The 22,488-nt window shown below is 38.2% G+C and overlaps 1 protein-coding gene across 6 annotated transcripts in view; it reads right to left on the bottom strand.

The window, feature by feature from the left end:
- LOC114247063 (insulin receptor substrate 1 chico) overlaps positions 1-21,324 on the bottom strand; it is a 37,255-nt gene extending 15,931 nt beyond the window's left edge. For 2 of the 6 annotated variants that reach the window (XM_089740132.1, XM_089740131.1), the window contains exons 1-2: positions 20,186-21,309; positions 2,498-2,681 (exon numbers count right to left, since the gene is read on the bottom strand). In XM_089740132.1, coding sequence (XP_089596258.1) covers positions 2,498-2,681; positions 20,186-20,549 — 548 coding nt within the window. In that variant the 5' untranslated portion in view covers positions 20,550-21,309. Of the gene's footprint in view, positions 1-2,497; positions 2,682-20,185 lie in introns of all 6 variants that reach the window. The other 4 variants (XM_089740129.1, XM_089740130.1, XM_028179890.2 and 1 more) reach the window with 4 other exon arrangements.
- Between the last annotated feature and the right edge of the window lie 1,164 nt (positions 21,325-22,488).

Raw genomic sequence — 22,488 nt, 5'->3', positions numbered from 1 at the left:
GTGGGTGGCGCATTTATGTTGTAGATGTCTATGGGCTTTTGGCTATGGCTATGGGATTCGAACATCGGTGCATCGCTAGATACGAATGCACCAAAATTCAAAAATTCAAAAATTCAAATTCAAAATCATTTATTTCAACTTAGATGTCAGTATGACACACTTGTTGAATGTCAAAATACAAATAACAATGTTAACTCTACCACCGGTTCCAAAAAAAGCCACAGTCCTGAGAAGAACCGGCGAAACAAACTCAGCGGGCATTTTTTTTTGGTTTTTTCTCAAATATTTTCTTTTTTTTAAATAAATAGAAATATTCACAATAAAAGAAAAAACAAGTCAAAAAAATAGAATTATAAAAAAAATATTAATAATGAAAAATGAAAAGGCCAGGAGCGAGCGCCTCATTCTCACGTAGTGCCATCTAGTAAATAATCCTTAACTTTATAATATGCCTTGTTGCACAAACGTTCCTTAACAGTTTTCTTAAATCTATGAACAGGTAGTAGTTGAACGTTTAGTGGGATCTTGTTGAAAAGTTGTACACCCAGCCCCCTAAAAGAGTTGCTTATTTTCTTAATTCGAGCCGCCGGCAACGCAAGCCTATGTTTGTTCTTAGTGTTCACATTGTGCAAATCGCAGACTCTGGGGAATTCTTCAATGTTTTTACGCACGTACAATAAATTTTCAAAAATCGAACGAACCGAACGTCATATCCTTCCTTTAGGCCACGACGACTTCAAAGCAATAAAAAAAAATGACCTAACAGTTTTAAAGGCAATTTTTTATTTTTTAGAGTGGGACAGAGATGTAAATGGATAGCCTGGTGTTCAATGGTTATCGGAATCCGTAGACATCACCCTCTACCATTGTCGTAACGCCCCGTCATGCAATAAAAAGTCCGGGACAGTGAACATCAAAGTTTTGCTCATTCTTATTCTTTATTGAGTGTTATTTCAAGTAATCAGAAAAAATATCCTTTATTTATGTTTTGAAACATGGATAGTATATAAAAAAAACTGAAAATAAATATGGAATGCTGATATGCTGCTGTTTCCGCATATTTAAAAAGTTTTCGTGAACGTCTTCCACTATGGGTCGAGGAATTAAATCATATGGTAATTTCAAACCCTGTCCGTTGGAACCGCGATATCTGCATTCCAGTTTCAAGAATTGTACAACCATTATTTTATTCTACATTTCCACCTCGCGTCTCTGGGTGGGCTCAAACGGCCACTCGACACTGGGTGGGCTATTTATTTGTCATAACGATGTCTTTGTTTACAGCAACCTAATACGCGCCGGTAATATTACGTCTAGTTAAACGTATCAAACGATTCTAGTCTTTCATTGTCCAAGAACTGCCATTATTCATCTGCTAAGTTTTTCTCACGTGACACCAGTCGCCACATACATAAGATACAAAAAAAAATACATCTAGGCTTAAATATGAAATCGAATTGTTAATCAATAAATAAGAGATCCTCAAACTTTTTTGTATCGTGATTCCTACGTGCCATGTTTTTCGATTTTAGGTAGACCCTTTGAAAATCACCGCGCTAGACTAGAGGCGATCGATCCTCTTCAGGTCGATGATTGCACCGGATATCTTACCTACTGGACCGCAAGCACCTCAGTGTATATTCCACATACATACTACAGTGAAGCCACAGGTGCAAACCACAATAACATCGTCACAAACAATCAAATCAATAATCGACAAAAACAACTGTTTTCATAGTTAATACCTTATCGCCCAGCATTGTGTTATGGCGATTGTGTGGAATTCCCCTCGTGCGAGTACACTATCGCTTTTTAATTATAGGTCTAAGACAAATATCGGCCCGTTCATGTGTTTTTATTAAAATGCAAATGGTGCAGATCAATCGGTCCACAACGTCAATCGGTCAACAACGCAGTTTGCATTTTGTATAAAAAACATCCTCTACTTGTGGTTTTTTTTTTCATACCTATACTGATAGCCTTGAGAGGCTATTTCAGCTTCTCTTTGACGTGTAGGTGAGGTCACCGGATTCTAACTGGGAGTGTTGCTAACATTGGCCCTAGAAAGAGCAGTGCTTCGCAGAATCTACCACCGGATCGGAAACGCGACCCACCGAGAACATCCGGCGAGAAACTCAGTGGGCTGTGTCAATGGGTTAATTTACTCGTCGAGCCCTTCGTCGCATGCGACGGGTTCGGCGAGGACGGTGACCGGTGCTTGAGGTACCTAAAAACACCGTTAATGGATCGGGGGTTCTGTAATAACGTGTTTAGGGTAACTACTTGTGACTTATGGTTATCTTGATCTGATAATCCTGATAGGGTGTTTGTAAGCCAGTACTGGTTTATAGCACATCCGTATTTGTGTTGTGAAGCAATTATTCCGGTTAGGTCAGGATAACGTTACAAGAGACCTCGACCTCATGCTCTAAACGGCTTCGTAGCGCCAAATGCCCCGTGACCTGATGGGCTCATTTATACTCATAAACTAACATACCTTCTAATATTCTTTAGCGAATACTCCACTCGCTCGGGTATCCCTAGATCGCTGATAACGTTGTTGTGACTCTTGATCTTGACCAGAGTTAGAGTCTTGTCCGTAAGACAGAGGTTGTATAGACCCTGGATGTTCTTAGAGGCGCCAAGTCCTTTCTTTTGAACGGTAACTTGCCAGACGTGTTCTGTAAGTGAGAATTAAGTATTAAAAAAATCTCTAATTGATTTTCAGGTTAGGGAAAACTTGCAGAAACAGCAGGATGGCCGTGTCGTGACTACACCCACCTTACATGAATATTGTCATGTGAAGATACTTTACTGTATAAGCTGTGGATGACGTACGGGGGACGGCACTAGACATTAAAGATTTCGTGTGTGAATACTTGCGTTTCAATACAGCAATCCCAATAACCATAACTAATTAAATACAGTTATTACAAACATCTAATATTGTAATATATTGAGAGTCTGGATTTTAGCGCACGGTATGATTACTTCTTTGTTTTTTTTTATTGCTTAGATGGGTGACGAGCTCACAGCCCTGGTGTTAAGTGATTATTGGAGCCCACAGAGTGCCATAGTTTTTTTTGCTACCTATTCTAGTAACCTCAAGAGGTAATGCTAGATTCGCAGAACGAGTAGGTGATGAGCTCACGGAGTTCTAACCTGAGGACGTTGCTAACACTATCCCTAGCAAAAGCGGTGCTTCGCTGAATCTACTACCGAATCGGAATCGCGACCCTCTGAGAAGATCCGGCGAGAAACTCCGTGAGCTGTGTCTGTGGGTTAAAATTTCTTCAACGTGAGATCGTGGACACGCGCGGTAAGTGCCTACGCATTTCCTTTGAAATGATAGAACCCGTCTGCGGGATTTAAATATCGACATAACGGCATCGCTCGATACGAATACACTATGCCTCTTATCCTTACAATTGCAATACAATTAAGAAAACGGCAAAAAAATATTTCCTCCTGAAACATATATTTTATATTTAAGTTGTGAAAAAACCCAAACGTTTGTTTGTTTTGTTTCTACACATTCTTGGTTTGAGGAAAGAACCGAAATCGAATTGCGACAACAGTCGGATTGTGTATTTACCAAATAAATTAGAAGTAATCATATGAATAAACCACTTAAAACAAAATAAGCGCTAGATTAATTTTGTTGATTATTTAACAAAATATCACGGTGTCTGTTCTTACTCATTTTTATATTAATTAAACTGGGTTATTTGAAATAGACAGGGTGGTAGCACATACATGTGCAGGCTCCCAAGAGGCCCCACCACCAGTAAAGCTTTCGGTAAATCTTTAAGAAACCGAAGAAATTTACTGGTGGTACGCCCTCTTGTACCACCACCCTCCCTATTTCTGTCGTGAACCAGTAATGCGTTTCGCTTTGAAGGGAGGGGCAGCCGTTGTAACTATACTGAGACCTTAGAACACATATCTCAAGGTGGGTGGCAGCATTTACCTTGTAGATGTCTATGGGCTCCGGTAACCACTTAACACCAGGTGGGCTGTGAGCTCGTCCAACCATCTATGAAAGAGACTAATGTTACATACTGTTTCCAAAATTGGGAGATATGAAAAATGGTTCAAAGAAATCGGAAACCGGCAATAGATTCTTGTAGATTCTTGAATAGATTGACTAGCTCTATCAAGGTAGCAGCGTCAAATCAGCAAAATTCAATATGAAATTATGCAAAATTTGTAGCTTTTTTGTTGCTATTTAGTTGCTAAAACCGCGATTTTGTTGCTTGAGCCGTTCGCGAAAAATCGCAATTACTGCTAACTTCATATAAAGCTAGCATAAAATTTTGATAAATCAATAAATATCGAATCAACTATTGAACCAAAATTTGTTGCTCATTTGTTGCTGCAAGTAAGCACTAACGAAAAAAAAAAAAAAAAAGACCTGACGTATTTTTTAAATTGGCAATGATTTTTTTAACACATGCTAGCTTGAACTCGACTTGCTAAACAAAAAATGAAAATAAAATTTAGTTGCTGCATTGAACAATGTTCAAATGGGCCTTTTTAACGCTGGGGAATCCATTTACGGATACCCGGTCGAGGGGGGTAACAGACCGGGTTATGTCGGACTCCGGCGCCTCCTGAGAGGAAGAAGGGGAGAAGAGAAGAGCCGAGGTCCTTCACCTCCCCCAATTTCTCACAGGAGACTACGCCTTGAAAAAGGCGCGCGAAGCACTTGCCCCGCAGAACGACTACCGACTAAACCCCATCGAGCCCCACCACTCCGACTCCACGAAACCCACGGTACCGCACAGTGCGCGCCGAAGGCTCGCCGTCGCCGGTACCCATCCTGTTAATAGGACGGCACTCCATCCCCGGGAAAATCCCGCAGGACGTCGTCTCGGAGACACACCGTGAGCGGTGCACAGGAGCCACCTTGCGCCGCCTCACCACCGGACCAACAGCCGAGTACCGGGCACCCCCGCACCCGGCACCCGACAGCCCCTACGGGAGATGAACGGGAGCTTCGCGCCCGTGCCGCTCACTCCGCCTTCTTCGCTGTGAAGCCGAAGAGGGATCCCACTCCCTTTCGCGCTCCTCAGCCTCACGGAACGCCATGACCAGGTCGCAAAACCTGGTCACTTTTTCTGTTCAGCAAGTCAAGACTTGCTGAACAGAAAAATGCTAAAAAATTTAGTTGCCACATACAACAATGTTCAAATAGGCCTAAAGAATCAGCAACAAAATAGAAACTAAAAATAGACTGATTCTTACGATCAGCAACAATTTTTCTAGTTTATGCCATCTTGAACTTGACTTGCTGAACAGAAAAATGCTGAAAAATTCAGTTACTTCATGGAACAATGTTCAAATGGGTCTAAAGAATCAGCAACAAAATAGAAATTAAAAATAAACTGATTCTTACGATCAGCAACAACTTTTCTAGTTCATGCCATCTTGAACTTGACTTGCTGAACAGAAAAATGCTAAAAAATTCAGTTGCTTCATCGAACAATGTTCAAATGGGCCTAAAGAATCAGCAACAAAATAGAAATTAAAAATAGACTGATTCTTACGATCAGCAACAATTTTTCTAGTTTATGCTATCAGCAATATCGTCAAATCAGCAAATTTCATATTGAATTTTGCTGATTTGACGCTGTTACCTTGATAGAGCTGATTGACTAGTGGTGAAAATTGATGCGGCCAAATACCCGGCACCCTAATGGCCCGGGGATACCTTTAACTCGTACGGGTATGTAGGTACCACCTTCCTACCCTACATGTGCAGCAAGCAGTAATGTGTTCCATTTCAAGAGGACAGCATTTACATTACATTACAACGAATACTTCGATCTTATGCCCGAAGGTGGGTAGCTGTATTCACGTTATGTGTATCTGGCGAACCTTCCCATCCTTGGACTTTTTAGCCGGAACGCGAGGAGTGAAGTTGTGTGATTTGTTTTATTTTGTCTATTTAATGTTTATTCAGGTTTAAATGTGTAATAACGGTACTTTATTAACTGTTTAGTATCTGTGAAAGTGCACAAATGTGTGGAAATAAAACAAAGCCGCTGGACGCAACTTCTCGGGATCCTCTAAAAAGTCCACTGAAAAATTCTCAGTAAATGACCAACATTTTACTGAGATTATATATTTCATCCCACATCATCTCATCTCTTTTCATTTCGTTTTCATTTCATGCCACGTTTCATGTTAATCAACTTTATTTCATTTCATTAAAATTTAAATAAGACTTGACTTAAAGGTCTTAGTTACCAGGTCACAAAAACTCTTAAAAAAATTATCCCGTCCTTAACATTTCAAGGACTAAAGACAAACAATACCCTTACATTGTTTTCTACAAACAGTTTTAAACCAACGAACTTATTATGTACAAAAATACCTAATAATATTTAGCTTATTCGATTCGTTTAGCGATGATGTATTATATTTATAAAACGTATGTTGTTGTTTTTTTTTTCTAAGCCGCTGCACATTATGTTATTTACGTAATGTTCTGATTACAACAACCACAAATGTTTATTTTGAGTTGGGTTTTCACTGTTGCGTTCACGGTATTGCGGTCGAGATTCAATTTAATTTTTCAATAACGTCACGGCCGAGTATGTAATTACTTATAGCGTTAATATTTAAATTTCGATACAACATTGTTATGTATTTCTATGGTTGCTAGTCCTAATTATTATCATTTTTTTTTCTTTATTGCTTAGATGGTTGGACGAGCTCACAGCCAACCTAGTGTTAAGTGGTTACTGGAGCACATAGACATCTACAACGTAAATGCTGCCACCCACCTTGAGACAAGAGTGCTGAGGTCCCAGCTTTAACAGTACAACGGCTGCCCCACCCTTCAAACCGAAACGCATTACTGCTTCACGGCAGAAGCCGTTCTGAAGTCGTCGTGGCCTAACGGATAAGACGTCCGGTGCATTCGTGTTGAGCGATGCACCGATGTTCGAATCTCAGGCGGGTACCAATTTTTCTAATGAAATACGTACTCAACAAATGTTCACGATTGACTTCCACGATGAAGGAATAACATCGTGTAATAAAAATGAAACCCGCAAAATTATAATTTGCGTAATTACTGGTGGTAGGACCTCTTGTGAGTCCGCGCGGATAGGTACCACCGCCCTGCCTATTTCTGCCGTGAAGCAGTAATGCGTTTCGGTTTGAAGGGTGGGGCAGCCGTTATAACTATACTGAGACCTTAGAACTTATATCTCAAGGTGGGTGGCGCATTTACGTTGAGGATGTCTATGGGCTCCAGTAACCACTTAACACCAGGTGGGCTGTGAGCTCGTCTACCCATCTAAGCAATAAAAAAAAAAAAAAAAAAATGAAATAGGCGGGGTGATGGTACCTACCCGTACGCACACACAAGATGTCCTACCACCAGTAAAAAGTATTTTAATAATATATTATTTTTTGAGCTATAAAAAAAACTGTTTTATTTACAAAAATGAGGGATAAGCTAATTTTGTACAGCTTTCAATTGTTGACTTCACTCATCATAGTCGGCAGAGCAGTCGCGGTCATGTGGAATTCTTGTTTATTAAAGCCTTGAGAGATGTTTTCCGTAGTTTGCGAACCGAGGCTTAAGCCTTGTTCAAACTAGGCGAGTATTTTAGTCGAGTACCGAAAAATTTAGAAGCTAAATGTGTCTCAACACCAAAAATTTAGTCGAGTAGGTTAGTAAATAATTTAGTCAAGTCAATCCATTTTGTTCTATTTTTATCGGGTGAGTAGCGAGTAGTTTAGCCACAAAATTACTCGGTACTCGACTAAAATACTCGCCTAGTGCGAACAAGGCTTTAGCGCACGCACTCGTTAAGTGGGATTTTAGTAAGGTCTTTCACCTGATCAGTCCAGCGCATGTGGCTACGTCCACGAGATCTTTTGCCATTGACCCTACCCTGAACCTTTTAAGTCCAAGCAGTGAAGTTAACCCCGAACTTCACTACTTATACTTAAAAGGTAAATTGGAACGTGTTTACGAGAGCTCAAAAACTGCTCGATGAGGTCAGCCGGGGGCAGCGGCTAGACTGTGATCCTGGCATGTTCCACATCCATTACAGTGACCACCCACCACCCAGTCCCACATATATTCGTCTGCCTTCGAAAGCAATCAAATTAAAGCATCCAGTACAATGGCTTTGCATAAAGACTAACTTAAATTGCGCCATCATACTACCGTAGAAAATCATGTCTTAACAAAAATCATATTTCAGTGTAATAATTTTTTTATTCAGTAAAGAAAATTCCAATCTGAAAACTCGAGTCTTTGTTAATATAATTATGTAATGTCTTTAGAAAAACAGCTTAGCGACAATGTGTAGATTAAATTTGTTAAGTATTTAAGTCAGTAACAAAAATAATAAGTGTCACGGCAACGTAACTGAAGGAAAAATAAAAAAAAATCGAGTACACAACCTTTCCTTGATGTGTGCAATATTTTAATGTAGTTTTTAAAGAGGAGAAATAGAGAAATAGATGCAGCATTTATGTTGCATATCTTCATTTTTCAGTAATCACTTTATGACTTCTATATTTGTTTCTATGGGCCTCGGGAAACATTCGCGAGACATTATCAGCCCAAAAAAAAGCAAAGAGAATCTAAATAACAATGGTGTCATCGCAAGTACCTTACTTGTAAGAAATGTTAATCGATCGAAAATATCATATAAATTAATCACTCTTTATCAACATCATTAACAAATATGTTTGTGAACAAATTATTCATTTAGGAATCTGATAACAATAAAAACATTGTGTTTATTACGTACATTGATAATTCGATGTGGTTATCTGAGAGACTTTTCAAAGTCAGTTTTTTTTTTTTCGAACGAAGTTCCTTTTGGGACGATGCGGAGGGGTACCCTAACCGGGAAAAAACGTCCGTAACGTAAGATTTTTATTATTTATGTATAGTCTTAGCATGATGGCTATACAGTGTCTAATGTATCTACGTGATGACGGTTATATCATTATTCATATAAATAGCTGTTTCTTTGTAAGTACATATAATATTATAATATATTTTTTATAGATCATTGTAATAAAATAAAGTTGATAACTTTGTAAAGTAGTTTTTTTTTTATCAATAAAAAATCATAGTACAAAATGTATACCCGAATAATTATTTTCTTTATACCTCGAATAGAACTTAAAATTATTTTTAATATAATATGGAACTTCGTTCCTATCCGGTGTCCCACGACACCACACTTTTTGTTTTTCTTTTTTAACACCCTGCCCAGATGCAGACGAGCACACGGCCCACCTGATGGGAAGTAGTTACCGTCGTTAGCGGACGTCAGTAATGCCAAGTCGGTGCCTACCGTTGAGTATATACTTTCCGCAAACCCAGTTTGGAGAAGGACAGGTCATAGAGCTCAGGAAACAGAGTAAGGGAAGTTAAAAGGTGAGAGCTTTTCCAGAATTAAGATTAGAATTAAACTTGATAAGTTTTCTACTGGTGGTAGGACCTCTTATGATTCCGCACGGGTAGGTACCACCACCCCGCCTATTTCTGCCGTGAAGCAGTAATGCGTTTCGGTTTGAAGGGTGGGGCAGCCGTTGTAACTATACTGAGACCTTAGAACTTATATCTCAATGGTGGGTGGCGCATTTACGTCATAGATATCTATGGGATCCAGTAGCCACTTAACACAAGGTGGGCTGAGAGCACGTCCAACAATCTAAGCAATAAAAAAAAAAAAACGTAATATAAGTTTTTACATTTATAACAAAAGGTATAAAAAGCTTGTTCGCGGTACCATACTAAATAGTATTTACTGATTGATTCCTCGGATTTAGTTCTAGATCGTGGCAGAAAGACGTAACGTTGAGTACTGTGTAGATTTTTTAAAATTCACCATAACCCAAAAAGCAATAAGACTGTTACAAATCTTCAAATATTCTGTCAATACGATGCGTGAAAACAGTTGTTATAACTGAAAAAAATATGGAGCATTTGACATAGCGATTTAAAAAAAAAAGATTATTTAAAAACTTTTTTTTTATTCTCCGATATTCCTAATGATTTTTTAAACCTGTACCTTTTAGCGCGAAGTTATAAGAAATTTGCAATACGTCTTTTTTTCCTTTTAACCAAACAGCTTCTTAAACAAGTGTTTATAACTGACTTAATTTATTAGTTAACCAATTATTAGCGGCAGGACATATTCTGGGCCGCACGTGTAGGTACCACAAACCCTGCTTATTTCTGTATAAAGCAGGCTTGCTTTCCGGAGTGAGAGGGTAGTACAGTGATATTTCAAGTTTTTCCCCTATCTATTAGCTGGTAGCCTAAGAGGGTATTCTAGCTTCGCGCAGATGAGTAGGTGAGCTCACGGGCTCAACCTGAGAGAATTTGCTTTCACTGGCCCTAGCAACTGGTGGTAGGACCTCTTGTGAGTTTGCGCGGGTAGGTAACCACAACCCTGCCTATTTCGGCCGTGAAGCAGTAATGCGTTTCGGTTTGAAGGGCGGGGTAGCCGTTGTAACTATGCTGAGACCTTAGAACTGATAACTCAAGGTGGGTGGCGCATTTACGTCGTAGATGTCTATGGGCTACAGTAACCACTTAACATCAGGTGAGCTATGAGCTCGTCCACCTATCGAAGCAATAAAAAAAGAGCAATGCTTCGCAAAATCTACAACTACGTGGTCATATTTATTTACGTACTTATTATCTAAAGACATTCAATATTGCACTAAAAATTGCTCGCTAATCTTAACATTTGGATCAAAACGAGGCTACAGTAAATACCTACATAAAGTAATAATAACAAAAACATACAATGTGTCATAAAAGTTTGCGTTTAGCCCAGAAACGGAAATCCTGTCTTGTATAAAGAAAAAGAAAGCATGATTGTTTTTAAGATTAAGTAATTTTAACGCGCTTTTATTGACTTGATATTTTTGTATGTTTGTTTGCATATAATAATGTATCGAGATCTTCCAACCTTTTAATCGACTTCAAGAAGTCATATTAACTTGAAAATTTGCACACGTATCAAATACCGATGACAATACAATCATTTTATAACTTCGATTAAAAAACAAAGGCATTAAATTAATAAAATTTTCAGTTCGGGTTGCTAAGGTTTTTTTAAGTTTTTAAACTACATTCAGTTATTTCAAACTGATGTTATATTTTGAATATCGCACACAGAAAGTGCACAACATTATAATTTGTTTCCTTGCTCGTTGTCTGACTGCGATTCTTCTGCACTATGATTGATTTTGAGACACAGTGTACAACTAATTCAATTGACAAATTGAACTCTAGTGAAAGGCGATCATAGAATGCGGTAGTTTACGTCAATGAGAACCAAAATTATAACAATCATGCCAAGGACATACGCAGAATAAGGCGAAGGTTGTGCTCATTGTTAACGTTTGTGATTTGTGACGTTTTAAAATAGTTCTATCGTTCTATTTCACTTTTTTCGAGAGCATCGTATGTGACGTCACGATTATGTTTAACCAATAGCGTTGCTATTTTAGATTCTCCGCGCGTTTTGTGATTGTTTATTGATTGCCATTGACCGTTTAGAACAGATCTGTCTACAGACGGACGTACGTACTCACGGTCCTCCTGAACTTAAATGGTTGCTGGAGTCTATACTATACATCACAGAATGACTGCCACCATTTAACTTGAGACATGAAGTAAAGCATTTCAATAGTAATGCGTAGCTTTTTTAATTTTTTTATTTCGTAGATGGGTGGACGAGCTCACAGCCCACCTAGTGTTAAGTGGTTAGGAGCCCATATACATCTGCAACGTAAATGCCGCCACCCACCTTGAGATTTGAGTTCTAAGGTCTCAGTATAGTTACAACGGCTGCCCCACCCTTCGAACCGAAACGCACTACTGCTTCACGGCAGAAATAGGCAGGGTAGTATTACCTACCCGTGTGGACTCACAAGACGCCACCAGTAATTACGCAAATTATAATTTTGCGTGTTTGATTTTTATTACACGATGTTTTTTCTTCACCGTGGAAGTCAATCGTGAACATTTGTTAAGTACGTATTTCATTAGAAAAATTGGTACCCGCCAGTGGAATTCGAACACCGGTGCATCGCTCGACACGAATGCACCGGACGTCTTATCCTTTAGGCAACGACGACTTCATAACTGTTCCACCTATGAAATTAGAATGTACTATAAGGTAAGTAAAAGAAATAGGAAGGATTGTGGCAACACCGAGCAATCACACAACACGCCGTGATGAGAATTAGATGTACCAAGATACGATCATAAAAACACAAATTCAAAAGCGTACATCAAAACAGCTCTCAAAAATTATCAAATCCTAGTACCTACATTGAAGAGTTACGTTTTATCATTCTACGGTAACATACGTGCGTATGTGTTTAAAGATAAAAAAAAATGTTCGATACAAATCATGTTTACAAGTTGTATATTTAACAAATAGATTCGGCGTGTCATACCTACAGAAATCAGTCTATATTTTATTGCGTTATTGGTATGGCAGCTTAGCGCGCGACGACATCTGTTTCTCACACTAAGGGGTTTCAAGTTCAATACTGGACACGAACCACTTTTTTTTTTGCTACCTATGCTGATAGCCTTGAGGGGCTATTTCAGCTTCATTGACGTGTAGGTGAGCTCACGGGGCTCAAACCGGAGTGTTGCTAACACTGGCCCTAGCAATAGTAGTACTTCGCAGAATCTACCACCGGATCGGAAACGCGACCTACTGAGAAGATCCGCCGAGAAACTCAATGGGCTGTGTCTGTGGGTTAATTTACTCGTCGAGCCTTTCGGCGAGTTCGGCGAGGAGACAAACCACTGCTTTCGAGAGTTCCTATTACTTGTTTAAATACGCAAAACAATAACTATAATCCTGTAGATAGATAAACTTTATTGGCCCATACTGTCAATTTCTGCCACCACCATCGGTATGCGCATCTGTTACAATTTAGTAATGCAATTTAGAGTTTATGTTAACCATTTAATACCAGGTGGGTAATAGTGAAGCTTGTTTATCCGTCTAAATGCAATAACAAAAACATGACGCAACTGCAATGATTCTGTTCGTCATTTAGCTACGAAACCTCAACAAAAAGTCATCGTACAAACAGTAATGTAGGCACCGCGACGCCACGTTCATTGAAACATCATAAGCACTACAATAACCATGAGACGTAGAGCTTTCCCACGGCACACTCATTCAACAAACTGTACTGAATGGCGCACTTTAAGTGTTTTACGATTCTATGACATTTCGCAGCTATTGTTCTGCTGGTCGAGTTGCGTAACCTCACGGACGACAAACAACAATACTCGCGACGACTAAATATTTAATTAATAAAAAAATACACACACACACACATACACGGCCAGATTATCGAGCCAGATATAGATCTTACGGATGCGGAACTAATCCGAGCTCCCATCAATAAGGCTAATTTATAATTAGTCATTACGGCCATCTCTCCAACACGCATTACATATTCCCTGCACCGAACCCCGGAACATAAATAAATCCCAATCATAAGGCATCGAAACGTTTATACATGTATGTATGTGTGTCGGTTATTAGTTTTATTGTGATTGATTATGAGGCCTGCGATGTTTACTCGTAGGATAGCAGAGTACGATTAAGGTCAGTGACACTCGGGCTTACCTTGAAAATCCGCTCTAGTGTATTTCCACAACGTGCGATTTTTTTAGGGCCTTTTCGATATCGGACGAAGCCGTTTTTTTTTGTGGTTTGGTTTGTCTGACGAAGGGGCCGGGCGGGTCAATGGAATGGCTATTTACTTTAAGCACTGTTTACGCGGGAGTTCTTCATGGAACGACTTAGTGTAATGAACAACGGTACTCTAGCGATTGACTTTAATACATTCAATGAGTTTTATTGAATGTTAGGTTCAGTAGAGAATGAAAAAACGACAAAGAACATTTCTGCATTGATTATTTCATCAGGTATGGTCAGCAAATTTGTTAATGTTGTCATGTTTTGATTGCGAATTTACCTTCTATCCTTCAAGTCGGAAAGCTACCGCAGTAGGAACTGATGAGACGTATAAGACTGTGATCTTAATTTACTGTAATATAATCTTGTCAGTGCCCAAAAACCCAACATAGTATTCAGATTGAGACAGACTTAGAAATCAGGAGGGTATTTTGAGAGGTGAATGACTGATTGTCGAATTCCTGTCTGCCCTTGACGTTACGAAGTTTAAGAGATAGCAATTCTATGTCAACTGATTAATAATATATTTTTATTAATTAAAGATCGTGGTATGCGAGGCTAATTTCATTGACATTTTAGAGGCTTGCTTACCTTAAGAAATTATTTACATTTTTATATTAATCTATAATAATATTATAAAGCTGAAAAGTTTGTTTGTTTGTTTGAACGCGCTAATCTCAAGAACTAATGGTCGGATTTGAAAAATTATTTCAGTGTTAGATGGCCCATTTATTGAGGAAGGCTATAGGCTATATAACATCACGCTAAGACCAATACAAGCAGAGCACCAATAAAGAATGTTTCAAAATCGCTTTTTTTTCTTTTGAGAGCTTCCATTGCGTGCGCTGCAGAAACGGTTTCGCTAAAATAATGTATAACAGAATTGTTCCCCTTTACAAAATCTATAAAACTCCGCGACAGCATATGTCTATATGTTAAGGTTGGCTCACTATAACGTTTTTGTGCTAACCAATATTTTTCTAAAATAAAGCATTATTTGTGAACTATTCCACGCGGACGAAGTCGCGGGCAAAAGCTCTAGTTGTATTATATTAGTCAAATTTTCACTTTGTTTTGTCGCTTGAGGGAGACAAACATTTACCCGCGTCCGTTACCAGGGTGGTCTTCCGATGAATAAAATACTAGTAGTTTCTGATATATAGGAGAATGAAGATTTTTTTGTGTACCCTCTATATATCAATATACATTATTAGCAACTTACCAATTATTTTTGGTAATTGTGGCGAGAATCATAATTATCTTAAACTAAATTGACCATTTGTTTGGATTTCTTTGAAATGTTTAGTAAAATGTTAGCAATAATTAACCATTATTAAATTTATTTAAGAGTGTGTAAAGCAGTTAACATTTTAAAATTCAAGTAACGTAAATTATTATTTAAAACGATAAAACGAAAAAATAAAGCATTATTTGTGAACTATTCCACGCGGACGAAGTCGCGAGCAAAAGCTCTAGTTGTATTATATTAGTCAAATTTTCACTTTGTTTTGTCGCTTGAGGGAGACAAACATTTACCCGCGTCCGTTACCAGGGTGGTCTTCCGATGAATAAAATACTAGTAGTTTCTGATATATAGGAGAATGAAGATTTTTTTGTATACCCTCTATATATCAATATACATTATTAGCAACTTACCAATTATTTTTGGTCATTGTGGCGAGAATCATAATTATCTTAAACTAAATTGACCATTTGTTTGGATTTTTTTGAAATGTTTAGTAAAATGTTAGCAATAATTAACCATTATTAAATTTATTTAAGAGTGTGTAAAGCAGTTAACATTTTGAAATTCAAGTAACGTAAATTATTATTTAAAACGATAAAAAATCAGATGATACCTATTCAAATCCGTTTTTGCCCGTAAATAAGACTGGACATGAAAATAAGAAAATCGAACAGAAACATTGACCCGTTAAAAGGAAGCATCAACGTCTCAATCGTCTTCACTTTCGGCATGTGTTCCCTCACACGTGCTGGTATTTTAGAGGTGTGCGCTTAGTGCGAGTTTTTTAACGTTCAGGATAGCGTAAAAGTTAGCTCATATTTGTATGGAATGGGACCGTTTGCCGCTAGGGGCGCTGTTTCAACTGCATACAAAACTGGGTTAACGTTTACGCTATCGAGAACGTTAAAAAACTCGCACTAAGCACACTTTTTTTTTTTTTTTTTTTTTCCTACCTAAGCTGAGAGCCTTGAGAGGCTATGTCAGCGTAACCCTAACTTTTGTAGGTGAGCTCACGGGGCTCAAACCTGATGACGTTGCTAACACGAACCCTAGCAAGAGTCGTGCTTCGCAGAATCTACCACCGGATCGGAAACGCGACCCACTGAGAAGATCCGGCGAGAAACTCAGTGGGCTGTGTCTGAGAGTTAATTTACTCGTCGAGCCCTTCGTCGCAAGCGACGGGTTCGACGAGAACGGTGACCGGTGCTTGAATTACCTAAAAGCACCGTTAGTGGATCGGGCGGATCCGAGATGACGTGTTTTGGGCGACGTCGACTGCTTTCCATTCTGTCCGCAGGATCGGGAATGTAGTTACCGGCGGCCACGATGAGAGGGTTCTCGTGTCGTGCCGCTTTATCGAAGTGGCTAAGCACACTGAACTGCCCATTCAATAGGTGTGGTTTCGAATTGTTTAAATTCCAGTTAATAGAATTAGATATTGATTATGCAAAAATTCACACAGACCAAGAAGTATTTCATTATAATAAAAATTTGGATATTCAAATCTGTATGTGCTCATAAATTAGAAAGTATTTAGGTCTTGCGACCTACCAAATTATCATTTAAAATATGCCCCCGTGGTATTCATGCCTCTCTGCCAGCGCAGTGGTAATTTCTCAGTGCTCTTTTTGAAGAAGGCATGTGTACGGAAGTCAACAAACTCTTCAAAGGCATTTTGTACTGCCTCTCGGATATTAAATTTTTTCCCTGGCAAACTTTGGAAATGGTAGAATTCTGTCAACGCAAGGTCTGGTGAGTACGGTCGAAGACGAGCGATTACAAAAGCTGGACGGCGATAAGCGAGCTTCTCCGTCATTGTCTCCCAACTCCTCAAATTACGCATCTACGGTAATGCTGGTGGCATTTGGTGAGAAGCCGTGATGTATTATACGCGCACTAGACTACCACACAGTTACCGTGACTCTTTAGGGGGCGGTTTTTCGTTTGGGGCCTAGATGTTGAGCCATGGTCTAACCAACATGAAGTCGGCTTACGATTATCAAAATGAATAAATTTTTTATCGCAAGTGACAAGACGGTCAAATTCCTTCGTTCTGTGTTAATCAAGGCAATTTTTTTTTTCGAGCAAGGTGCCGAACTTCCTACGAGGTTCCCACGCCCAGGGGGCACGCGGCGTATGCGGGACTTGACGGTCCGAGCAGAACGCGGGCCCAAAGATGTTTTAGGGCCCTACAACACCAGACGATCTTAGTCCGGGTTCAGAACTCGGCCAGAGCAGAGAGGTCACCGCGGTCAATACTACAGCCAGACACAGGCGACTACGGGGTTCATATTTTAGATCAAATTTTCCATGTCGAAACCGTCAAACCAATAGGGAGTAGTGCGTCCGTTTGTAGTTTTCACTCCGCACACGTCATTAATGTTATGAGCTGTTTGTGCGGCATTGCTGTCGCGACGGAACTATGACGTATTCCATCATTACTCATATTTTTATCGTGTCCGTTATTGATGAAAAAGATACAAATGTAGCGAAAACAAAACACTAATCAATAAATTAATCATTGAATTTGAAAGTGAAATTCCATATTTAAACAAATTCATTTGAAATTAGGCTTAATTGTATAACAGCAACTTCATAGTTAGACTTGAGATTTTGAAAGAAGATTATTATCCGTATAAACATGGACAGCCAATCTCATGAGATAAAAAATGGAGCATTATTAACTGTCAAAGTGAAGCCTTAAGTGAGATGACGGTGTCCTAGCATAACAATTAGTTTTAAGCATTAGTTTTCTTCACAGGAAGTTAAGATTGTTTGATATAAGCTTAGTAATATTATATAGTTGTTGGGAATTTTCACAAGTTAAGTTTTGTATCAATTATTAATTGATAAGTAATACAACCAAATTCTCATGATTTATGACCTAGGGGCAATGTGTGTTAATGTTAATGGTCAATCCTTCAACTAGGAATATGCCTTGCAGTAAAAACAGCATGTTTAGGCATAATGTGCAAATTATTTTCAATGAATTATTCATTTCCAAGTGATCTTTTTTTAAATAGTTCCCACATTATTCCTTCTATTTTGATACATACCATATAGCTGTCTCACAGAAAAAGTACATAAATAAAATCTAACTCAGGCAATTAATATGATTAATTTTATTTCTGACATTGTTTTTGTTGTAATATATTTTTATGACAGAATTAGATTTTTTTGTTATCAGATCTTGATAGTGAAAACAAGTCCGAACTATAATATATTATTCGGTTTTTACACAACTAAGATTTAAGCAAACCTTTTTACAAAGAAACATTGATTCCAATACTGCAGAAGTCCTGGTCAGTTATTGCATTTCTAACTTGCATAAGTGGTTCATTCAGTGTTCCTCACAATTTGGACCTCCATATTGAGAATAGTTTTGGTCTAGAACCTAGACCATAAAATAATTGGTGTAAAATTCATTATAGTCATCAAAATAACGTGAATATTAATGAAAAGGTTTTGATGAACACAAAACTCTAAAATTTTTTATGGTCTGCTTTTTTTTTTTTTGCTTGGATGGACAAGCTCACAGCTCACCTGATGTTAAGTGGTTACTGGAGCCCATAGACATCTACAACGTAAATGCACCACCCACCTCGAGATATAAGTTCTAAGGCCTCAGTATAGTGAAAAAACCCATAACCTAGCCCAAGTATTTTCTACAGTTACTTCAGTTACAGAATTCAATAGACGTTAGAAAGTGAATGCAATTCTCAATTGTGCATAACACCTATTCAATCGTTTCGAATGAAATCTCCTTACTGCTTTGCAGCAGAAATAAGACAGTGTCCAGACCCAACTATGTGAGCTCACAAAATACCCTACCGGTATAAAATGACACGTCACCGAACCTAATAAAACTGATGCAGGAATGGGCGAACAAAACTACATATATGTCATTTAATAGATTAGTCTTACCATGGCTGAAAGCTAATAAAGGATTGATTCAAAGGAGATGAATAAGACTTATTTCATTTTTAGTGCTTGTTAATATTAAAAAGAAGGAAAATAAATTCAGTGCCTTATAAATGTTAGGATGGGCGTGTGAATTTAAAACACATAGATACAATTGCAGGAAACCATCTACACATATAAACAATCAAGGCACAAGAAATACTTAATCTTATTTTTATTTACTGTCTTCAATAGCAAATAAACATACATCCACTAATGCACATAGGTATCAACAATGCCAAGCTTCTACTTATAGCTGAAGAGTCCTGTTCCAAAGAAGGAGCTCCAAAGAGCTGTTGAACCATTGCAGGGATATATCTCATTCATTAGTTAAAAAACTAGAAAATTTGAAACTAAAATAATTTATAAGCCACCTGTTGATTAACTATGGGTGGTAAATACTCTAGGTATATTTTTTGTCTTGCAGGATGGGCTATTATCACCATCATTTTACACTAGAAGTGTAAAGGGTGGTTTAATAACAAAACAGTTTTTAATTTAAATAAAATCTATTAAACCTTATGCACACAAAAAGGCAGATAATTTATATTCAAAAAACGAGGAATGTTTTATTCTTTTGCTGAAACACTACCTTTGAAATAATTGAAATGATTATTCTAAAAATCACGATGACAGCTATATAAGATATTCCGCATAATGAATATAAAAATATTGATTTCAGTCAGCTTGTACACTTGTTTAAAATAAATATTGTTTTTCTCTGCATATTATTTTATATTTTCAAGTATTTTGCTTAGTTATTTAAAAATATAACAAGCAATTACAACAGAATAATACTTATGAGTCTACTAGAAATATTTAGAATGAAATAAGACTGAATAAACATGTTATTAGCATTTTTAATTTGGAACATTTAATGATCATACTTAATACACATTTGTATGACTCGTCACAGCAAAAATTATATGTATGTAGAAAAACAAGTTTGAGTAAACAACACATTAGCTAAACATGCATTTCGTATTTCCTGATTACTTGCTTAATTTTTGATTTGGTGTTTTATAAAATTTATTCGAATTGTGTTTAGTCAAACTTTCCATGTTTGTTAACAAATAAGCAAATTGTGAAAGCTAAAAGTTGGAGTCTTGATAATAATATGTAAAGATTTGATCACATCACTGTGTGATAATTTAACATATTATTATAAGGTGTTTAGGTATGAAGTTTTAAGTGTTTCTATCAATTTTGATATGTTGGATATATATTTGTAGGTTGTACTCACGTATGGGTAGCAGAGGTTCGGTACTGGCGTCGTCTGAACGATGCTGTTTTAGAATGGCTGAGAGCCAGGCGTGTAACTCCTGCTCGTTTTCTGCAACAACGCAGAATTGCTCCTCTCGTGTGAACAAGGCGATCACGTGCTTTTGCTTGAGGTCCAGCCTCCGAGTAATGTTGTAACAGCTCTTGAGAGGCAGCACGCGCTTTGGGGCCGCACTAGCTCGAAATTTCTTCTCAGATTCGTAATACTCAAGACGTGCCGAACAGTCTGCGGTCTCCGCGCGCAACACAAAGTATTTCTTCTTCATATTTTTTAACTTACGCAGGTGGCCCTGGCGCACCACGGCGCCCGCGCCCGCCCCCGACATAGCTCCCTGTCTACAGACACTCGCACATGCCAACCGATAACCTTGAAGTTGTTTACACCCGATGATGAAAGTCACCCGAATAGTAATACGGTTAAACGAGCGCCCTCACTAAAAATACGCAGTATCTTCACCATAAAGTGCGTAAATGCAGGTTCGTCTGGCAAAACGACCGCCGTAACGAATCGTCCCGCGCGCTTCCATATGACAATTTATTCCGTGGGCCGCACACCACCGATTCTGCAGTCGCACACCACGATAACACCGCTGACGAAAAATCTTATCTTTGCAAAATTATCAAAATACATCACAACAAACACTTTTCGATACGTAATTTAGTACGCTCACTATTATACTCGGTCATTCACAGATACTCGGGTTTAGAAAGTTTAGAAAGAGATAAAATCATTCATAGTAAACGTAATCCGCACCGCACGCCCTTCCGCAGGTACGCAGGGCATGGAAGTCATGCCGTACTCATGCCGCCTCATGCCTTGCGACATCAAAACACAGATTCACATGTTATCAGTATCACACACAGACGCAGCGCTCGTTCCTGCTGCAAATTATTAAGAGCAATTTATTTACTCGCTACTGTTTGTATGTTTAAGCACTTGATACATAAAAAGTGGTGTATTTGTACCAGATTTTATTGGCTCTTCACTATTGCGTGTCATTTATTTGTACGGCGAAATAGTAGTACTACTCTGCTATGTATACGATACGCGCCGTTATCGTTATGTATTTGTCGCGTTACGCGCAACCAATCGTGTTCCTTCACTGCGGCTTTGATGTTGTGCAGTATCTGTATTTCTTCGAATAGATATCTTGCTCTCTTGCTTCGACAATAACCAATCAAACTACGTAAAACTCTTACCGTCATTGGAAACATAAAAAATCCGTTTTATTACACACCAAAAATTTATTGTTACAGAAAAATGTAATAAAGTACGGTGGTAAAATTTTACATTAATAAAATTAATGTTGTGCTGACTGAAATGGCAATGTTTACCTAAAAATGCTTTATTACAACTTCGTAAATATTCTTAGTTTTGCGAAATCGCTTAAACAACCGATCAGTTCATTATTTATGTCATTAATTTTGTTATCTTATTTAATAGAAAAAAACAAATAAATATTTCTGGAACCGACAATTTCAAAAATGTTGTATGCTGTATTCAAAAATTTTATAAGAAGATGAACTTGGAACAAGATGTTGGTAATTGAATATTCGGATACACTAGATCTTCATCTAAAGCGTAACACTCGTCTGTTCCGAATTTTACTTTTCTGCAAGTACAATGAGAGAGTTTACTACACATGCAATTTTAATTTAATAAATGTAAAATATTGTGACGATCTTTTAATGTTTGTTACTGGATCGCGCGTAAGCCGTTGAACATATTTGGATGAAGCAAAGAAGATAAAAGTGCTTCACGTTGAGCCGGTCACCTTTTTATTGCCTTTCTCAATTAAGTTATCTCTCATCTGAGGTTAGGAACTGATTTCTTGACTAAACAAGTGGTTACAGAAAAACATTAACGAAACATTATGGTTTATTTTTTATTTTTATTGCTTAGATGGGTGGACGAGCTCACAGCCCACCTGGTCTTAAGTGGTTACTGGAGCCCATAAACATCCACAACGCAAATGCGCCACCACCTTGAGGTATAAGTTCTAAGGTCTCAAGTATAGTTACAACGGCTGCCCCACCCTTCAAACCGAAGCGTATTACTGCTTCACGCAGAAATAGGCAGGGTGGTGGTACCCACCCGCGCGGACTCACAAGAGGTCCTACCACCAGTAATTACGCAAATGATAATTTTGCGGGTTTCATTTTTATTACACGATGTTATATTCCATCACTGTGGAAGTCAATCGTGAACATTTGTTGAGTACGTATTTCATTAGAAAAATTGGTACCCACCTGAGATTCGAACAC

Source organism: Bombyx mandarina, chromosome 03, assembly GCF_030267445.1.
Source record: "Bombyx mandarina strain Sakado chromosome 03, ASM3026744v2".
Classification (NCBI taxonomy): Eukaryota; Metazoa; Arthropoda; class Insecta; order Lepidoptera; family Bombycidae; genus Bombyx; species Bombyx mandarina.
This window is presented reverse-complemented; position numbering and strand designations above follow the sequence as displayed.